The sequence below is a fragment of the Eulemur rufifrons genome, chromosome 6 (assembly GCF_041146395.1).
Source record: "Eulemur rufifrons isolate Redbay chromosome 6, OSU_ERuf_1, whole genome shotgun sequence".
Classification (NCBI taxonomy): Eukaryota; Metazoa; Chordata; class Mammalia; order Primates; family Lemuridae; genus Eulemur; species Eulemur rufifrons.
Window position 1 is genome coordinate 49,936,401 of NC_090988.1, and position 17,295 is coordinate 49,953,695.

At 37.2% G+C, this 17,295-nt stretch overlaps 1 protein-coding gene and 1 pseudogene across 3 annotated transcripts in view; both read right to left on the reverse strand.

Moving 5' to 3' along the window:
* AAMDC (adipogenesis associated Mth938 domain containing) overlaps window positions 1–17,295 on the reverse strand; it is a 28,735-nt gene that overhangs the window by 9,722 nt on the left and 1,718 nt on the right. For 2 of the 3 annotated variants that reach the window (XM_069470984.1, XM_069470983.1), the window contains exon 2: window positions 8,284–8,433. In XM_069470984.1, the coding sequence (XP_069327085.1) occupies window positions 8,284–8,415 (132 nt within the window). In that variant the 5' untranslated portion in view covers window positions 8,416–8,433. Of the gene's footprint in view, window positions 1–8,283; window positions 8,434–9,917; window positions 9,993–17,295 lie in introns of those variants that run through there. The other variant, XM_069470985.1, reaches the window with a different exon arrangement.
* Window positions 11,926–12,043, reverse strand: LOC138385472 (U2 spliceosomal RNA; annotated as a pseudogene).

Genomic DNA, 17,295 nt, shown 5'->3' on the forward strand with positions numbered 1-17,295 from the left:
CTATTCCTTCATACTGAATGAATGATGCTACATATCCGAATTCATTTTTGGATGCTAGAATGCTTGAGCATTAATGAAGGATTCTAAAAGGCTTTGAGAAATCACCAAAATCTGTCATTTCATTCTTGGGAGCTTTCACCACCTTCTCTGTTTCAACTTTGACTTCAATAAAGAAAGCAATATGGAACACTGTTCATTTTTACTAACCGATTTAATCATTTCCACATTTCAAAATTGGCCTTCTTATAAATTGTTAATACTAAAATATGGTACAACCCGTATAAAGGGAATTGGGAAATACATATCTAACAAATCTACATTTACCTTTATAATTTAATTACAATCCTAGTTCTAAGAATTTACCTTGAAGACACATTTCCTTTGTTTAAAATTTTTTTTATTTTTTGTAGAGACACGGTTTCACTATGTTGCCCAGGCTAGTCTTGAACTCCTGGCCCCAAGCAATCCTCCTGCCTCAGCCTCCCAAAGTGCATGTGAGCCACCATGCCTGGACATGATACACTTTCAACGATACAAAAAACATGTACAAGGTTATTCATTATAGCATTATTTATAACAGCAAAATATTGAAAGCAATCTAAGTGCTCATCCATTAGTACTAAATTGAATAAACAATATTATATTCATAAAGTGGATTACTCTGTAGTGGTTAAAAAAGAACTCTATGAACTGATGTCCTAATTTTCTGTATATAATAAGTTAAAATTAAAAAAAGGAACAAGGGGGCCAGGCGCAGTTGCTCACACCTGTAAAGCCAGCCCTGTAATCCCAATGCTCTGGGAGGCCAAGATGGGAGGATCACTTGAGACCAGGAGTTCAAGACCAGCCTGAGCAACATAGTAAGACCTATTCTCTACAAAAAACAGAAAAATTAGCCAGGTATAGTGGTGCACGACTGTGGTTGCAGCTACTCGGGAGGCTGAGGCAGGAGGATCTGTTGAGCCCAGGGGTTTAAGGTTGCAGTCAGTGAGCTACAATCACACCAAAGCACTCCAGCCTGGGCAACAGAATGAGACCCTGTCTGGAAAAAAAAAAAAAAGCAAAACCACATTGGGAAGAAGGGGAAAGAGCAACTGATAGTCTTGAGTATTATTATGTGCTAGGCATTATGCTAGGTAACTCAGGAAGAGAAGAAAATTAACTTTTTCTTTTTTAAAATCCAGTATCTACTATGTGAAAGGCACTACGACAGATGCTTTCCAAAGGTAAACACATTTAATATCAGACCAACCCCATGAAGTACATTAGTTTTTAAGCCCCAACCCCAAGAGACTGATTCAGCAGGTGAGAAAAGGGAGGAAGATATAGAATCTACATTTTAAACAAACACTCTAGGTGATAAATCATACTTTGAGAACTATCAGTTGAGAGAAAAGAAAGAACGAGAATTTACTTGAGCAAGGCCAGTTGCATACATTTTAAAATTTATTCTTCTCAACCCATCCCTTACTCTTACATCAATCTGTGATAAACAGATACTATTCTCTTTTATAGAAGATTAAACTGAGGTACAGAGGCTAAATAACTTGTTTAAGGTTATCCAGCTAAAAAGTGACAGTGCCTAAACCTATGAATCTAAATGTTTACCACATATCTCTATCTAGATGCCCTAATATAAGTTTAAGATCAACATGTTCCAAAAGAATTCATTATTTTCTCTACTTAACCCCTGCCCCAAATATAAACACATCTGTTTCTTCCCTAAGTTACCCAATCTCAACGAATGGCTCCACCACTTACCCGTTTATCCATGATAGAATTCTCCCTCATCTGTTAACTCTAGTAAGTCACATTACCCTGTCAATTTCACTTTCTTAACAATTTTCAAATTTGTTGTGTCATTTCCATCTACGCTACTACTAACTTAAAAACAGCTTCATTTATTGATTACCTACAATACACCTATCACTGTACATTAATCCTTAGATCAACTCTAAGAGGTAGGTAATATTACTATCTTCATTTTATTGATGAAGACTCTGAAACTTACATAGCTTTGATCCTATGTACTTTTGCCTCTACACAGATGAGTTCTAGATCAACACCTCGGTTTTTCTTTCCTCATCTTTCCCAATACCTATCCCTCCAACTAGATGGAGAAGACTTCCTCTTCCCGCTGACAAATGAAACCAACAAGGTAAAAACTAAACTTATGGTAACCTTTTCCTATTTTCCTTTTATCATCAATGGAACCTTCACAGTTTTGTAGTTTTTAATCTTAATAATAAGAAAAAAAAACTATATATATATATATATATATATATATATATATGGTCAAAAGGTACATGAAAGAAAGTTGGACTCTGACCTGAGCTTACTGTTTGATTTCATACTTTTCTAGCTCTCTGCCTGCACAAGTTATATAACTTCTCTGTGCTTAAGTTTCCATAAATAAACAATGAGGCTAATGGTAATATTAACTCATATGGTTTTGTGTGGGAAAAATATAATATACAGTGTTAAATACATTTTTGAGGGGAAACAAATCTTTCTAGTATCGAACACTGAGAAGTTCATGCTCCAGTATATCTTAAACCACAATCTGGATAACCTTTGTCAGATACATCACTCTCCCACATTAGTATCTGTGATGATTAATTTCATTTGACAACTTGATTGGGTCATAGGGTGCCTATATTAAATATTATGTCTGGGTGTGTCTGTGAGGGTGTTTATGACTGAGATTAGCATTTGAATTGATGGACTCAGTAGAATGCCCTCTCCAGTGTTGGTGGGCATCATCCACTGAAGGCTTGAAAAGAACAAAAGGCAGAGGAAGGAGAATTTGCTTCTGCTTCACCACTTTAGCTGGGACATCTCATTTCACCTTCTCCTGCCCTAGGACTGGGATTTAAACCACAGCTCCCCTGGTTCTCAGGCCTTCAGACTGAGACTGAATTATACCACTGGCTTTCCTAGGTCTCCAACTTGCAGAGAGCAGATCATGGTTGAGTCAATTCCACACAGTAAACCTCCTTTTATATATTTCATATATATCCTACTGGTTCTGTTTTTCTAGATAACCCTGACTAATATAGTATCTAAAGTGTTACAACTTATCCATTGAATAAAATATAAACTTAGCTCTGCATGTACAGACCCTCTTGTCAACCACACCACTGCCCACTCTTGCACCTCTCCAATGTCAGTCTATGAAACACTACAATGGAGCCATCCAGTTCAAGTAAGCCACAAGATTTAGGGCTTCTTATTCTGCGGCCTTCTCTCATTATGTCCCTTCCATTTCTTTTACCAATCCAGGTATATTCCATGACTTATGATCCAAGTTGGTAGCTAAGAAGCAATCAATTTGATCTTGATCAAATCAAGATCAAATCAAGAGTGCATGCAGTTCAGAACCAAGGCATGAACAGAGAGTGTGTTGGGGCTCTCTTTTTATGTGGGGCCTGATTATGTAGGCCTAACTGTTTACTATGAGAAACAATGTGATAGACTATACAACCTGAAATGTTTCCTTAAACAAAACGTCAGAAAAAAATAAACATCCTTTGAAATTCATAGCTGAGTTTACAAAATGGAAAGGGAAATGCCCAGAGGGCAAAAGTGAAGAGAGAGTTGGAAATTAAAATGGTAAACTGATATTGAAGTTATCCTGGGGCATTTGCCATTCTCAGAGTCTTGCATTTTAACACCCATTCCGAGACGGAGACAAGGCCTAAACAAGGTGGGAAACTGGAACTGAGACATCCTTCCCAATCTTAAAACAGCCTTCTTAAATCCATCTTGGTTGAAATGATTGACCCCAAAAATCCACCCACTGCCTCAGCCTTGGCTCTAGATGGGGGGAAAACTCTCCTCCGAGAATTTATAACCACAAACCTGCTTGCACATCAGTTTGGGGCTCAAATATACACTATTAGCCTGGTCTAGGAAACCCTCAGTCAAGAAATTAAAAGTATCCCAGACTGAGAATAATAAAGGATGCCTAGAAGCAAATATAAATCTCCTTTAACAGGACAGATCTCAAAAAAGGGCATAGTCAGGATTCCCACAGATAAAGTTCTGAAAAAACTATTGCCAACTTAGAACAACAAGACAAATTAGAATTAATTATCAAGGACCTTTTCAGACAAACAAAAACTGAGAGAGTTCACCAAGAGAGCCTCACTAAAAGAACTTCTAAAGGATATTGATTCCAAAAGAAAGAAACTGATCCCGAAAGATCTAAAACACAAAAAGGAATAATGAGAAAGGAAATTGGTAGAGAAACGTGGGTAGATCTAAATACCTGATTTCAGCAATGTAAGGAAATCTCTGTCCAATTGTAACTGGCTCTATGAACAAATTTCAGTGACGCTATATGTTTTTTTTTTTTAATAATCCTCACCCTTAAATAACTACTTGATCTTTTGAATTGTTTCCCAGAAATGGTTGATTTTCTCTAGAAAAAGGAGCTGAGATTCTCAAGGCCTTGGGTTCCTGACACCAAGATTTACCATCCCCCACAACCTGCCCCCAATGCACTTGGACTCTAGTCAGATATACCAGGACCTGCCCCAAGGCATGTGGTCCCTCCTTTAAAAGCCCATGATCTCCCTTAGTGGAAGAGTCAGATTTGAGGCAGCTTCTCTTATTCTCCTGAGGAGATGTCTATTGTATTAAAAAATTTGGCAATCCTCATTGTCTCAATAATTGGATCTTTGTGTAAAGAACACCTGGACCTAGACCAAAACCCCCTTGTGGTTTCAACAACAAAACCATTAGCTCATCACTAAAGTAACTGAGCAGACTTCAGCAGCCACACGTGACAAAGAATACAAACTTACACGACAAAGAATATAGACATTACAGAGCTAGATAGGAACAATTAACAACAATAAACAGCAGCAACAAACCTTGGGAATGGGAAGGGAAGTTGATTTCCAGAGTTGCCACATTATATTATGTAAAATGTCCAGTTCTCAACCAAAAATTGAGAGGTGTAAACAACAAAGAAAGACACGAGGACATAAAGCAAGAGAAAGTAAGAAGGGCGGGCCCATACAGGAGAAAAAAAAAGCAGTCAACAGAAATTATCTCTGAGGAAGCCGAAATGTTGGACTTAACTAGAGAAAGATTATTAATGAGCTATTTTAAATATGTAATAAGCACTAAAGGAAACCATGTTCAGAGGAACTATAGAGAATATGAACAAAGAAATAAAAATTATTAAAAAGAAGCAAATAGAAATTCTAGAGTTGAAAAGTATGACTGAAGTAAAATTTTCACTAACGGGGCTCAACAGTAGATAAGCATCAGCAAAACTGAAAATAGGTCAATTAAAATAATCCAATCTGAGGCAAAGGAAAGAAAAAAAATGCAAAGGCAATGAACAGAGCCTCAGAGATATGAGGGAAACCCTTCTTAACGGAAAATAACCCAAAATCTTTAAAATAATTTAAAGAGGTTTATTCTGAGCCAAGTGTGAGGACCATGGCCCAGAGCCATGCCCAAGAAGCCATGGTTGGGCTACAGTATTTTTTAATTAATTAATTTATCATTATTATTCTTTTAATTCCAGAGTATTATGGGGGTACAAGTGTTTTGGTTACATGGATTGCTTTTGTACTACTGGAATCAAAGTTGTAAGTGTGCCCATCACCCAGTTAGTGTACACTATACCTATTAGGTATGATACAGTTTGGTTTTATACAATTCAGGGTGTCAGGAATTACATGTAAATCAATACATAGAAGGTGTACATTGGTTTGGTTGGAAAAGGGGAAACATCACCAAGGGGGAGCAGTCCTTACAGGTTATAAGTGGGTTTAAAGATTCTTTGGTTTGTAACTGGTTAAAGAAATGAAGCTTTGTCTAAATGCTTGAAATGTTTTAAGTTAAGATAAGGAAGTCTGTTAACCAGAGACAAGACACCAGGCAAATACCCAGACTCAAGGGATCTGTTAAGTAAATTGAGGACCTGCAGATGTGGTTCAAGCTTTGCCTTGCATAGTCTTAGGCTTGTTAATGAGCTGTAAGGGATATCTCCAAGAAGGGAGAGGGGCAGGATGAGGCATGTCTGATCTCCCTTCTTATGGCCAGCTTTATGGTATTTCTGGGGACCCCTTGGCCAAGAGGGGGTCCATTCAGTCAGCTGGTGGGGGCTTAAGATTTTATTTTAGTTCACACCCTAAAACATACCAATATATTCATGATGGGGTCACAGAAGAAGAGGGCTAAAAGGAATACAAAAAATGTTTGAAGAAATAATAGCTAAAAACTTCCCAAATTTGATGAGAAACAATTTACATGTTCATGAAGTTTAATAAAGTCTAAGTAGGATAAACTCAAAGATATCCACACCTAGACATGTTTAAACTATTTAAAGCTAAAGACAAATAGTCTTGAAGGCAGCGAGAGAGAAGTGACTTATCAAATCCAAGGGACCTTTAATCACACTAACAGTTGATTTAAAATTAGAAACCAATGCAGTCAAAGGGCAATGGGATAGAATATTCAAGGGCTGAAAGAAAAAGAAAAGAATTCTATATCCAACAAAACTATCCCTCAAAAATGAAGGATCTACTTCTATCATTACATCATGAGGAGCTCCACTGACCCACTCTAAGTAAAAATTATTAAAAACAACAAAACAACAACAAAGAAAAGCCAAAACCAAAATTCATAAAAGCAACAAGAAAAAAACAACAAGGTAATGGTCCTAAGAGCAAATAGGAAATGAAGAAACATCTATACAAGAAAATCTATAAAAATTTGCTACAATGGACTTAATGTTTGTGTCCCTATGAAATTCATATATTGAAACCCTAATCCCAATGTGATGGTATTCAGAGGTGGGGACAATGGGAGATAACTAAATCATAAAGGTGGAGCCTTCAGGAATGCAATTAGTGCCCATATAAGAAGAAGCCAGAGAGCTAGCTAGCTCTCTTTCCACCATGTGAAGATACAAGAAGTTGGCTGTCTGCAAGCTGGAAGAAGGCACTCACTCACCAGAACCCAACCATGCTGGCATCCTGATCTCATACTTTCTGTCTCTAGAACTATGAGAAATAAATGTTTATGGTTTAAGGTACCCAGTCTATGATACTTTGTTATAGCAGCCTGAACTAAGACATTTGGTAAGACAGGCAAGGATCTGTGGTATTTAAATCAAGATTGCTATCTCCCTGCCTCCTCCCAGTTGTGAGGCAGAGACTCCACTCCAGATTGCTGAGGCTGGGAACACAAGGCTCCTTCTCCCCTAGCATCCAGCTAGAAGGCTTTCTTCCCAGGAAGAGTAGGAATTTAGCGTTCCTTATCTTGCCCCCAGCTTTCTGTTGTTGAGGCTAAATCCAAGGTGAATGTGGTAGAAAAGTAGAGGCTTCATTCTTTTGCTGAATGTACACCTTGGGCATGGCACACTGAGAACACTAGAGGAAGCGCAATAATAGGGAAATGCAAATCAAAACCACATGAGAATAACACCTCACACCCAAAGGATGGTTATAAAAAACCAAAACAATGAAAACAATAATGTGTTGGTGAGGAGGGATGTGGAAAAATTAGAACCCTCATATATTCCTGGTGGAAATATAAAATGGTGCAGCAGCTTTGGAAGACAGTTTCCCAAAAGGTTAAACATAGAGTTACCATATAATTCCAGAAACCCACTACTAGGAATACACTTAAGAGAACTGAATTATTGCATCGATATAAAACATCCAGAATAGGCATATCTATAGCAACAGAAAGTAGATTACTTGTTGCCAGGAGTTGAAGGTGGGGGGGAAGAAGAATGGGCACTGATTGTTAATGGTTATGGGGTTTCTTTTGGTGATGATAAATATATTCTGAAATGAACATTAGTAAGTGTTATACAAGTTTATGAATATAAAAAATCCTTTGATGTTCGGGATGGGAAGATCCTGAAGGTGGGAAGATCACTTGAGGCCAGGAGTTAAAGACCAGCCTGGGTAACATAGCAAGACCCTGTCTCTCTAAAAATAAAAAATAATAATAAAGCAAAATAGCAAGATATAGTGGCTCTGTGCCTATAGTCCCAGCTGCTTGGGAGGCTGAGGTGGGAGGATTGCTTCAGGAGTTTGAGACTGGCATGGGAGTGATATTGTGAGACACATCTCTTGGGGGAAAAAAGGTCCATTGAACTACATGCTTTAAAAATGTGAATTTAATGTCATATGAATTATATCTCAAAAATAGAGAGGAAAGTAGTTACTTTTCACCTGGTTGTTACAGCTTATGAGGTTGGAAATCACCTGGTCAGCCTCATGCAGTGTCAACCAAAGACTAGTATCTTACCTCAGTTCCTGTTTCTCTCCAATCCCAAGCCCGACTGCCTCCTGGCCATACTTTGCAGTCCTTATAGGTTGTAGTAGAGCCTTGTACTTTCATTTGCCCCCATGAGAGGGAAGCAATTTCAGGGGAAGACATAAGGAACTTAACTGAAATCTGGAATTAAAAGAAAAATATACTAAATCAGTTATGAAGTAACGTTGAAATGGCTTCAAAATATAGGGATAGTAAGCCCTGATTCTCCATGATTTGAGAAGCATCTTTCTCATGGTTGTCACTTCTCTAGAGATCTGAAAGGTAACTATTATTCTTGGAATCCTGAAACATCCAACTTTGGAAACCAGATACAACAATTACTTCTCAGACTCCAGAGGGAATCCTCAGGATATTTATTGAGATAAAATTTAAAGGTGGAGATTTACTTCACCATGATGGGACAAGGAGGTTGACATAGCTTCTCCCCAAAAAGAAACTATGAAGCTAGAAAAAACTGTCAAAGCAACCATTTGTCACTCTAGAAATAAAATTAAAGACACATCACAAACTGAGAAGTGCTTATCTATGAAAATCACTGAATTTCAGGTAAGAACAGCAAGATTTTTTTTGTTGTCCTTGTCCTTCACTACCCTCATTCCCCTACCCCAGTTCTGTTGGCACCAAAGTTCAACTAGGTTGGAGCAGGACGTGAAAGTGAACATCCCTGCTGCCACTGCCAGAGGAGGCTCACTTGATTTGGAATATTATCAGTTTAATATTATCATCAGTATTGGTGACCTCAGTGTAGGCAAACATGGATGGCAGGCAGTTCTGTTTGCCTGATGTTGCCTTTTGTTTGGGACAAGCAATAAATTGGCAGACTAGGCAGGGATTTAACAGGAATTTCCCAGAGGTCACACAGCCATAGGGGGTCTCTATATGCTCTCCACATATCCCAAGTGGACCAGAGGCTCTGAGGGTATGCCTCAAAGACTTGAGTAGACCTAAGGCATCCAAACTTTCTGGGCTGATGAAGCCTGAGCACATGCACAGTGGATGAGCAAGAAGGCTCAAGAGGGCCTAGCAGAATGTAAAAGCCAGTGAAGACATAAAATAGCTGGAGCCCGGGCAACATAGCGAGACTCTGTCTCTACAAAAAAATAGAAAAACTAGCGGGGCATGGTAGCGTGCACCTGTAGTCCCAGCTACGTGGAAAGCTGAGGCAGAAGGGTCACTTGAGCCCGAGAGTTTGAGGTTGAGTTTGTGTAAGCTGTGATGACACCACTGCACTCTAGCCCAGGCAACAGAGCGAGACCCTGTCTAAAAAATAAAAACAAAAACAAACAGCCAGAACTTTGAATGCACTTCCCAGTTCATATGCTGATCTATCAGCAGAAAGTTGTCCTGGCCCAAGGTGTTTGAGCAAAATCTTTGATTGATCTTTGGCTGATCACTAAGCTATGTAGACACAGAGGAGAATCCTAGAAAACCAGTTTTAAAAATAAAATCAAGAAAAAAATCCCCAACTGAACAGCGATTTCAGTGGCCGCACACTGCATGGGAGACAGAATACACAGATTTAGTGTTATGGTTTTGAGTGTTTGTCTCCTTCTAAACTCATGTTGAAACTTAATTGCCATCATAACATTATGAAGAGATGGAACCTTTAAGAGTTGATTAGGTAATGAGAGCTATGCCCTCATGAATGGATTAATGAATGCTATGATTGCGGGAGGAGTTTCATTAGAAAAGGAGTTTGACCTTTTTTCTTTTTTTTTTTTTTTATCTCTCTCTTGCCCTTTCTTTTCCTTTCTGCCATGTGATGCCTTCTGCTATGGCATGATGCAGCAAGAAGGCCCTCACCAATTGCTGGCCCTTAACCTTGGACTTCCTAGCCTTCCGAACTATGAGAAATAAATTTCTGTTCATTATAAATTACCCAGTTTCATGTACTCTGTTATAGCAGCACAAAATGGACTAAGACATTCAGTATATAGGCAAGTGACTAAAAACACAAACAAATAAACAAAGAACAACTTTCGGGGGAGAACATCAGAATCTAGACTTCCTACATTATCTAAAATGTCCAGCTTTCAACAAAATATTATAAGACATCAAAGAAACAAAAATGCGTGACTCACACTCAATGAACTGAAACTGAGTACTCCCAAATATCTGATTTAGCAAAGACGTCAAAGAAGCTATGACAAATTCAAGGGAAATATTGTGTAAAAAAAATTAAACAAAAATATGATAATGACTCAATGAATACAGAATCGCAAAAAAGAGACATTAAAAAAAATAAAATGTAAATTCCAGCATTGGTAAGTACAATCAGTAAAAGGTGCTTGTATCAGTCATGGTTCTCCAGAGAAACAGAAGCAATAGATTATTATAAATTAAGAGACTCATTTCAGGGAAATGGCTAATAAAATTGTGGAGGTTGACAGGTCCAAAATGTGTAGATAATGCTTGTGGCCTGCTAACTCTTGGGCAGTTGTTGCAGTACTGAAGCAGTATTTCTTCTTACTCAAGGGAACATCGGTTTTGTTTTAAGTCCTTTGAATTGATTGGAAGGGGCTCACTCAGAGCATCAAGGACAATCTCATTGATACAACAGGCTACTGATTATAAATATTAACCACGTCTACAAAATAACTACACACCAACACCTAGATCAGCGTTCACCTAAAAAACTGGGTACTACAACCTAATCACATTGGCACATAAAACTAACCATCACAGTCCACCCTTTGTCAATTTGGCACCTATATACATCTTAACCACAATTAATTCTCCAAAAAAATAATTACAAAGGCATACTTCTGCCTAACATTAATAACAACTAATCCATTTTTGCAACTGCAACTTCTGAATACCATTTTTAAAATAACAAAGAAGATCAACATACTCTTTTGGGTGCTGTTCTAATACTACACTAGAAGGGAGAAGACATATACATATAATTATAATACAAGGTAACTTTCGAAAAGTGATATAAGGGATGTATAATGAATTGATATGAGTGTTGAGAACTTCTGTATTAGTCTGATAGGGCTTCCATTAGAAAATATCACACACTGGATGGCTTAAACATTAGAAACTTATTTTCTCACAGGTCTGGAAGCTAGAAGTCCAAGATCAAGGTGCCAGCAGTGTTGTTTTCTGGTAAGGCCATTCTCCTTGGCTTGCAGATGTTTTCACATGGCCTTTTTTGCTTACATGAGCACTCCTGGTGTCTCTTCCTTTTCTTATAAACTCACCAATTTTACTGGATTAGGATGTGATCCTTATGACCTCATTTAATTTCAACTACTTCCTATCTACAAATACAGTCATATTGGTTAGGGCTTCGACATACAGATTTGGCAGGGAGGACACAATTCAGTCCATAGCAACTTCTACTTAGGGAACAACTTTCTAATTAAAGAAATCTGAATGAGGAAAGAGTATTTGAACTGGGTCTTGAAATTCAGTTGGGAAAGAAGGGAATTAATATTTATTGGGAACCTACTACGTACTTTAGATTTATCTCAACAATTCCAAGATTAGAGAGTGGTTAAGAAACTTGACCCATATTATATACCTAGTAAGTGAGAAAATCAGGATTGGAATCCAGGTCTGAGTGACTCTACAGCATGTCCTCTTCAATTCTCTATGCCATTCTCCTCCAAACTTTACATTCAACAACTATTAAATAAGGAAATGCACAGGGAAATTACAGAGGAATTTATTATACTGATAAGAACAGATACTACACTTGATCTTAGCCAAAAGGCCGAGAAGCAATACAGAGGAATTTAGAATTAGCAAAAATAACTTTCTGGGAGATAAAATGCCACTGTTTTTTTGGGAGCATGAAGAAGAAAGATGAGTTTGATGTAGAAAATAAATCATAATCATTATATCAGTTAAACATACCCTAAAGCATGGTGGCTTAAACAAGACAAAAGGTTAAAGTCCAAAGGTAGTCAAAATAGGACTAGGAATCAGGTTGCTTCTACCTTTCAGCTTCACAATCTTGATGATGAGATCTTAAATCTCATGGTCTGTTATGGAGCTCTAGCCATCACATCCATGTTCTAAACAGAAGAATGAAGAGAAAAAGTGGAAAGGAGTAAAGGGTCTATGCCAGGTGTCCTTAAAGAAATTTCCTAAAAGGTTTCAGAGAATACTTCTGCTTGCTTCCCATTTGCCAGAATATAGTCACATACAATTGCAGAGATGGCTAGAATACGTACTGTTTATTCCAAGAGGCAATGTGCCCAGGTATTATAAATATTAGGAATTTCAAGAGGGAAATACCATATATTGGGGAAGTACTACTCTCTGAGATAATTATTTATCCTCATAATTCAGATTTTTATTTTTTCTTTTTTAAAAAATATGGATACCCTTTGGTCTAGTCTGGTTGAGTTCATGAGATAATCTTTTTTTTTTTTTTTTTAACCTCTGTATCTCATTCTCTGTATTAAAGACTCTGGGTATTTATTACTACTGTGTTCAAACTCCTTCTTAATATATTAAGTAGCATCTCCCTTCACTATATTTCATTAGTATGGCCAAGTTAACTTCTCCAAGTACTGAGAAGTTTTTATCAGTTTACTACCTGCTCTTCTTTTATGATGTTGGAAAGCTTTCTATTCTGAAACTAATGTTTAAAATCTGTATCTTTTATTTCACAGCCTCTGACCAGTGTATGATAATAATAGTAATATAGTAATAATATCAACTTTTAGAATAAATTTGCAAGGTACACATTATAGTCTCCACTTTCAGATAAGAAAGTAATGCTCTAAAGGTTGTGGTCCCCAACCCTCTGCCCCCACCCCTCCACAGAGCTCCGTCCCCCATGAAACTTAGGAAGCCCCCGACCCCCAGCATGAGGTGAGCAGTGGGTCCTCCAAGCTTCATCCGTACTTATAGCTGCTCCCCTCCCTGCCTGAGCTCTGCCTTCGGCAGCCACCCCCACCCCCGGCTGGAAAATTTGTCTTCCATGAAACTGGTCCCTGGTGCCAAAAAATGTAAGGTTAAATACTTCAACAAAGTTACAATTTCTGAATGGTAAAGGTGAGATTTGAACCTAAATCCATCACACTTCAAAAGTCATGTTCTTTACAATATACCACACTACCTTGATACTAGAAACATTCCTCTGCAAGTACATAAGCAGTCTTTTCCTAAGCATTAGAATTATCCCTAAAATCCATTGCCTACATGAAATTCATCAAAAAAGAAGTAATGGGTTTCCTCATGCCCATCTCAGTTTGATAATAAAATCATAATTAAGAGATTCTCTAATCTTCATTATGTGCTTACTTCTGTAGGAAGGTTGCATCTTCTAATTTCTTCAAAACACCAAAGGTGTTTAGTTTATTGTTGGCAATGAAATCATTGCTTCCTTAAATGCCATTAGGTGAATTTGTCCTTCATTTGTATTTGCTGATATATAATTTGTATTTTATTCATTGAGTTATTAATAGTATTTATATTGTTGGTTTGTTTATGTGCACATGTAAATCTACATGAGTGTGTCTAAGATTTTAACCTTTTAAACACCATTTAAAAACCGATAAATAACCAACAATACTTCTGTTGTTTACAGCTTTACTTAATATATGCTGGTAACTAGTTATAAATGTTTCAAAAACAGTTTTCTTTATCTTCAGTTTGAATTTACTTTCAGTTGCCTTTTTAGTGTATTTCTATTCAAGAAACATTTTTGAGCTTCTGACATGTACAGCTCATTGTGATGAGGTAGCAGAAGAAATAATAAGGAAGGTACGGTTACTGAAAAATAAACGGAACCATTTAATGACTTCAAGAAAAAAGTTATCCAGTAATATTAATAACTGTCATAATCAAGTGATAAAGATCCATTTTGTTCATTAATCTGCACACTTATTCATTAATTTGCCTCCACATGTATATTTTACATGACTCAACACGTACACATTTCATATATATGTGTATACATATATCATGAAAATACTTATGAAATAATAATCTTTACTATATGTGATACACTGTTATATTTTCTGCTCTATTTTTATTCTTTTTTGTTGTTTTTTTTTTTAGAGACAGGGTCTTGCTCTGTCGCTCAGGTTGGAGTACAGTGGTTCAATCATAACTCATTGTAAACTCTAACTCCTGGGCTCACGCGATCCTCCTGCTTCAGCTTCCTGAGTAGCTGGGACTACAGAAGCAAGCCACGGTGCCTGGCTAATTAAAAAAAAATTTTTTTTTGTAGAGACAGGGTCTCAAACTCCTGGCCTCAAGCGATCCTCCCACTTTGGCCTCCCAAGTGCTGGGAGTATAGGCGTGAGCCACTGAGCCTGGCCTCTTTTTTGTTTTTAATATAATTCTGCTCTTGAGCCACCAAACTGATTTCAAAACCTGCTAATGAGTCACAACTCACAGTTTGAAAAATATTGCTATAGGTTAGGGGTATGTTCACAATATTCACTAAGGACAGCATGAGCATTAATTACATCAAAATGGCAGTAGAGTGCTAGAATAGGGTTTGCTGTGTCTGCAACCAATGTTCAGTTGCAGAGAGTTGTTAAAGAGAGACTGAGTAGCCTGTGTAGCAGGGGTATACATAGGAGGCTTGGGGCAGGGGCTATTCTGCAACTGGATACTGCATGTAAATACAGTATCTTAATAATTTTACAACCAGCATAGCCTTTCTGGTCCATACTAGTGAATATCAATCCTTGCTGTTAAGGATACCAAACTTCCTAACATCATCCCTGCTCTCAATTATCTAATAATAAAATTTAAAAAATGTAGCAACAATATAAGATATAGTACACTATAATATAGGCAGTCCCCCATCATCTTTGTCAGTAAAAATCTTTATTCCATCAGAGAAACTGTTCTCAGCCGTGCTTTTAAGAGACTAGACTAACGCATAACTCTTAAAAAAATTTTTTTCAGTAAGACACTTATAAAAGTGCCTTCATCAGTGAATAGACTTCTATTGTAACATAGAATTCAGTTATCAAGAGAAAAAATAGAAAATGGTTGGTTTACATCTTGTTTATATTAGGACTTCCTTTTATTTTCCTATGTTTTCTTATTAAACTATCTTGAAGAGCAGAGATTCTCATTTCTGTTGACACTTAATAGCTTTTTCACCACATTTAACATACATCCACATACTTCCAGATGTTTTAACATTTTTTAAAAGCGAGTTTTAAACGAACCACATTTGCTCATCATTGATTAGGAATTCTCCAAACTGGCTCATAAACTGAATTCAATTCCCCCTCAATATACATTTATGAGCTTATATTAATAATATATGAAAAAAACTGTGTAATAAGTGCAAAAATAACATGAGGAAAACAAATGTGTATAAATTGATCTGATAAAAAGCAAACTGCTACCAATGCTACTTGGGAATATGCAGGGATAAATCATTAACATTTAAAATCAAAGCTTACAGATTGACTAGAAAGGGACACAAGGGGACTTTGTAATAATATAGTTTCTATATCTTGATTGGCAAGTTTATTTGATCAAAACTCGTTGAACTGGCCGGGCGCAGTGACAATCTGTGCATACAGTTGAATGCACAGATATTATTTACAGTTCAATGAGCTTTTTGTTTGTTTGTTTGTTTGTTTTGAGACAGAATCTCGCTCTGTTGCCCGGGCTAGAGTGAGTACCCTGGCATCAGCCTAGCTCACAGCAACCTCAAACTCCTGGGCTTAAGCAATCCTTCTGCCTCAGCCTCCTGAGTAGCTGGGACTACAGGCATGCGCCACCATGCCCGGCTAATTTTTTCTGCATGTATTTTTAGTTGGCCAGATAATTTCTTTCTATTTTTAGTAGAGACGGGGTCTCGCTCTTGCTCAGGCTGGTCTCGAACTCCTGACCTCAAGTGATCCACCCGCCTCGGCCTCCCAGAGGGCTAGGATTACAGGCGTGAGTCACTGCGCCCGGCCAGTTCAATGAGTTTTGATCAAATAAATTGCCAATCAAGATATAGAAACTATATTATTACAAAGTCCCCTTGTGTCCCTTTCTAGTCAATCCCCTTCCAAGCTCAAAGGAAACAACTATTTGATTTCTATTCCTACAGATTAATTTGAGCTTCCTATTGATGGAATTGTACAGTACCTAACTCCTGTGTATCTGCCTTGTTTCACCCGTTTTTGAGATTCACCCAGGTAGGGTGTGTCAATATGTCTATCAGTATGAGTGGCAGTTTATTGTAGGAATATATTACAATTTTTCCATTCTTCTGTTAATGGATATTTGGGTTGTTTTTGACTTTTTGGTATTTTGAATAAACTAGCCATTAATTCTGACTGAGCAAATTAAAAGGTTTTTTTTCCCCTAAGATGATGCGAAATTTGAAATATCTTAAGAAATTTCTTATTCATAAGCAAAGTTGAACTGAATGTAATTTAGTGCTTGTTTAAAGGCCTTTTTATGGCAGTTACAATAAGTCAATTACAGGTTTAAAAAACAGCTAATTTTATGTACCTTTATATTCCAGTCTGACATACATAATTCAAAGTTATTTAATTACATAAATTGGGATTCTAACCCACAATTTCTCTTAGTCCAGGAAGGTAAGAAGAGATGGTAATATCATGAATGTGTGTCATTGTTTATTTTCAAGAACAGATTTCGTGAAGGCATAACCTAAACCTTGCTTTGTAGTAAAACACCTCTTTATCTTTGGGGTGGATATAACTTTCTGAGGCCCAAGGACTTTGTTCCTCTGCCAATCTGGATTACAACAGGCAGAAACTCTAACCTTATTTATCAGTCTCCCGTTCAATAACAGTTAGCACTGAGAAAAGAAAACCATAGTAATGAAGTTTTTATTTCTTTTTTAGAATGTTATTTTACAATCTCATGGTAGTGTGGGAAGTGAGGTGCTGGAAAAGCTGAAAGTAAAGAGAAAGGGTAAGGTTCATATAATGATATAATTAAATCTTCCCTTTGGTTTAAAGATTCTTTCTTTAGAAATTCCTTCCAAAGATAAAGTATCTTTATTTAAGGCCAATTAAGTAAAAACTATAT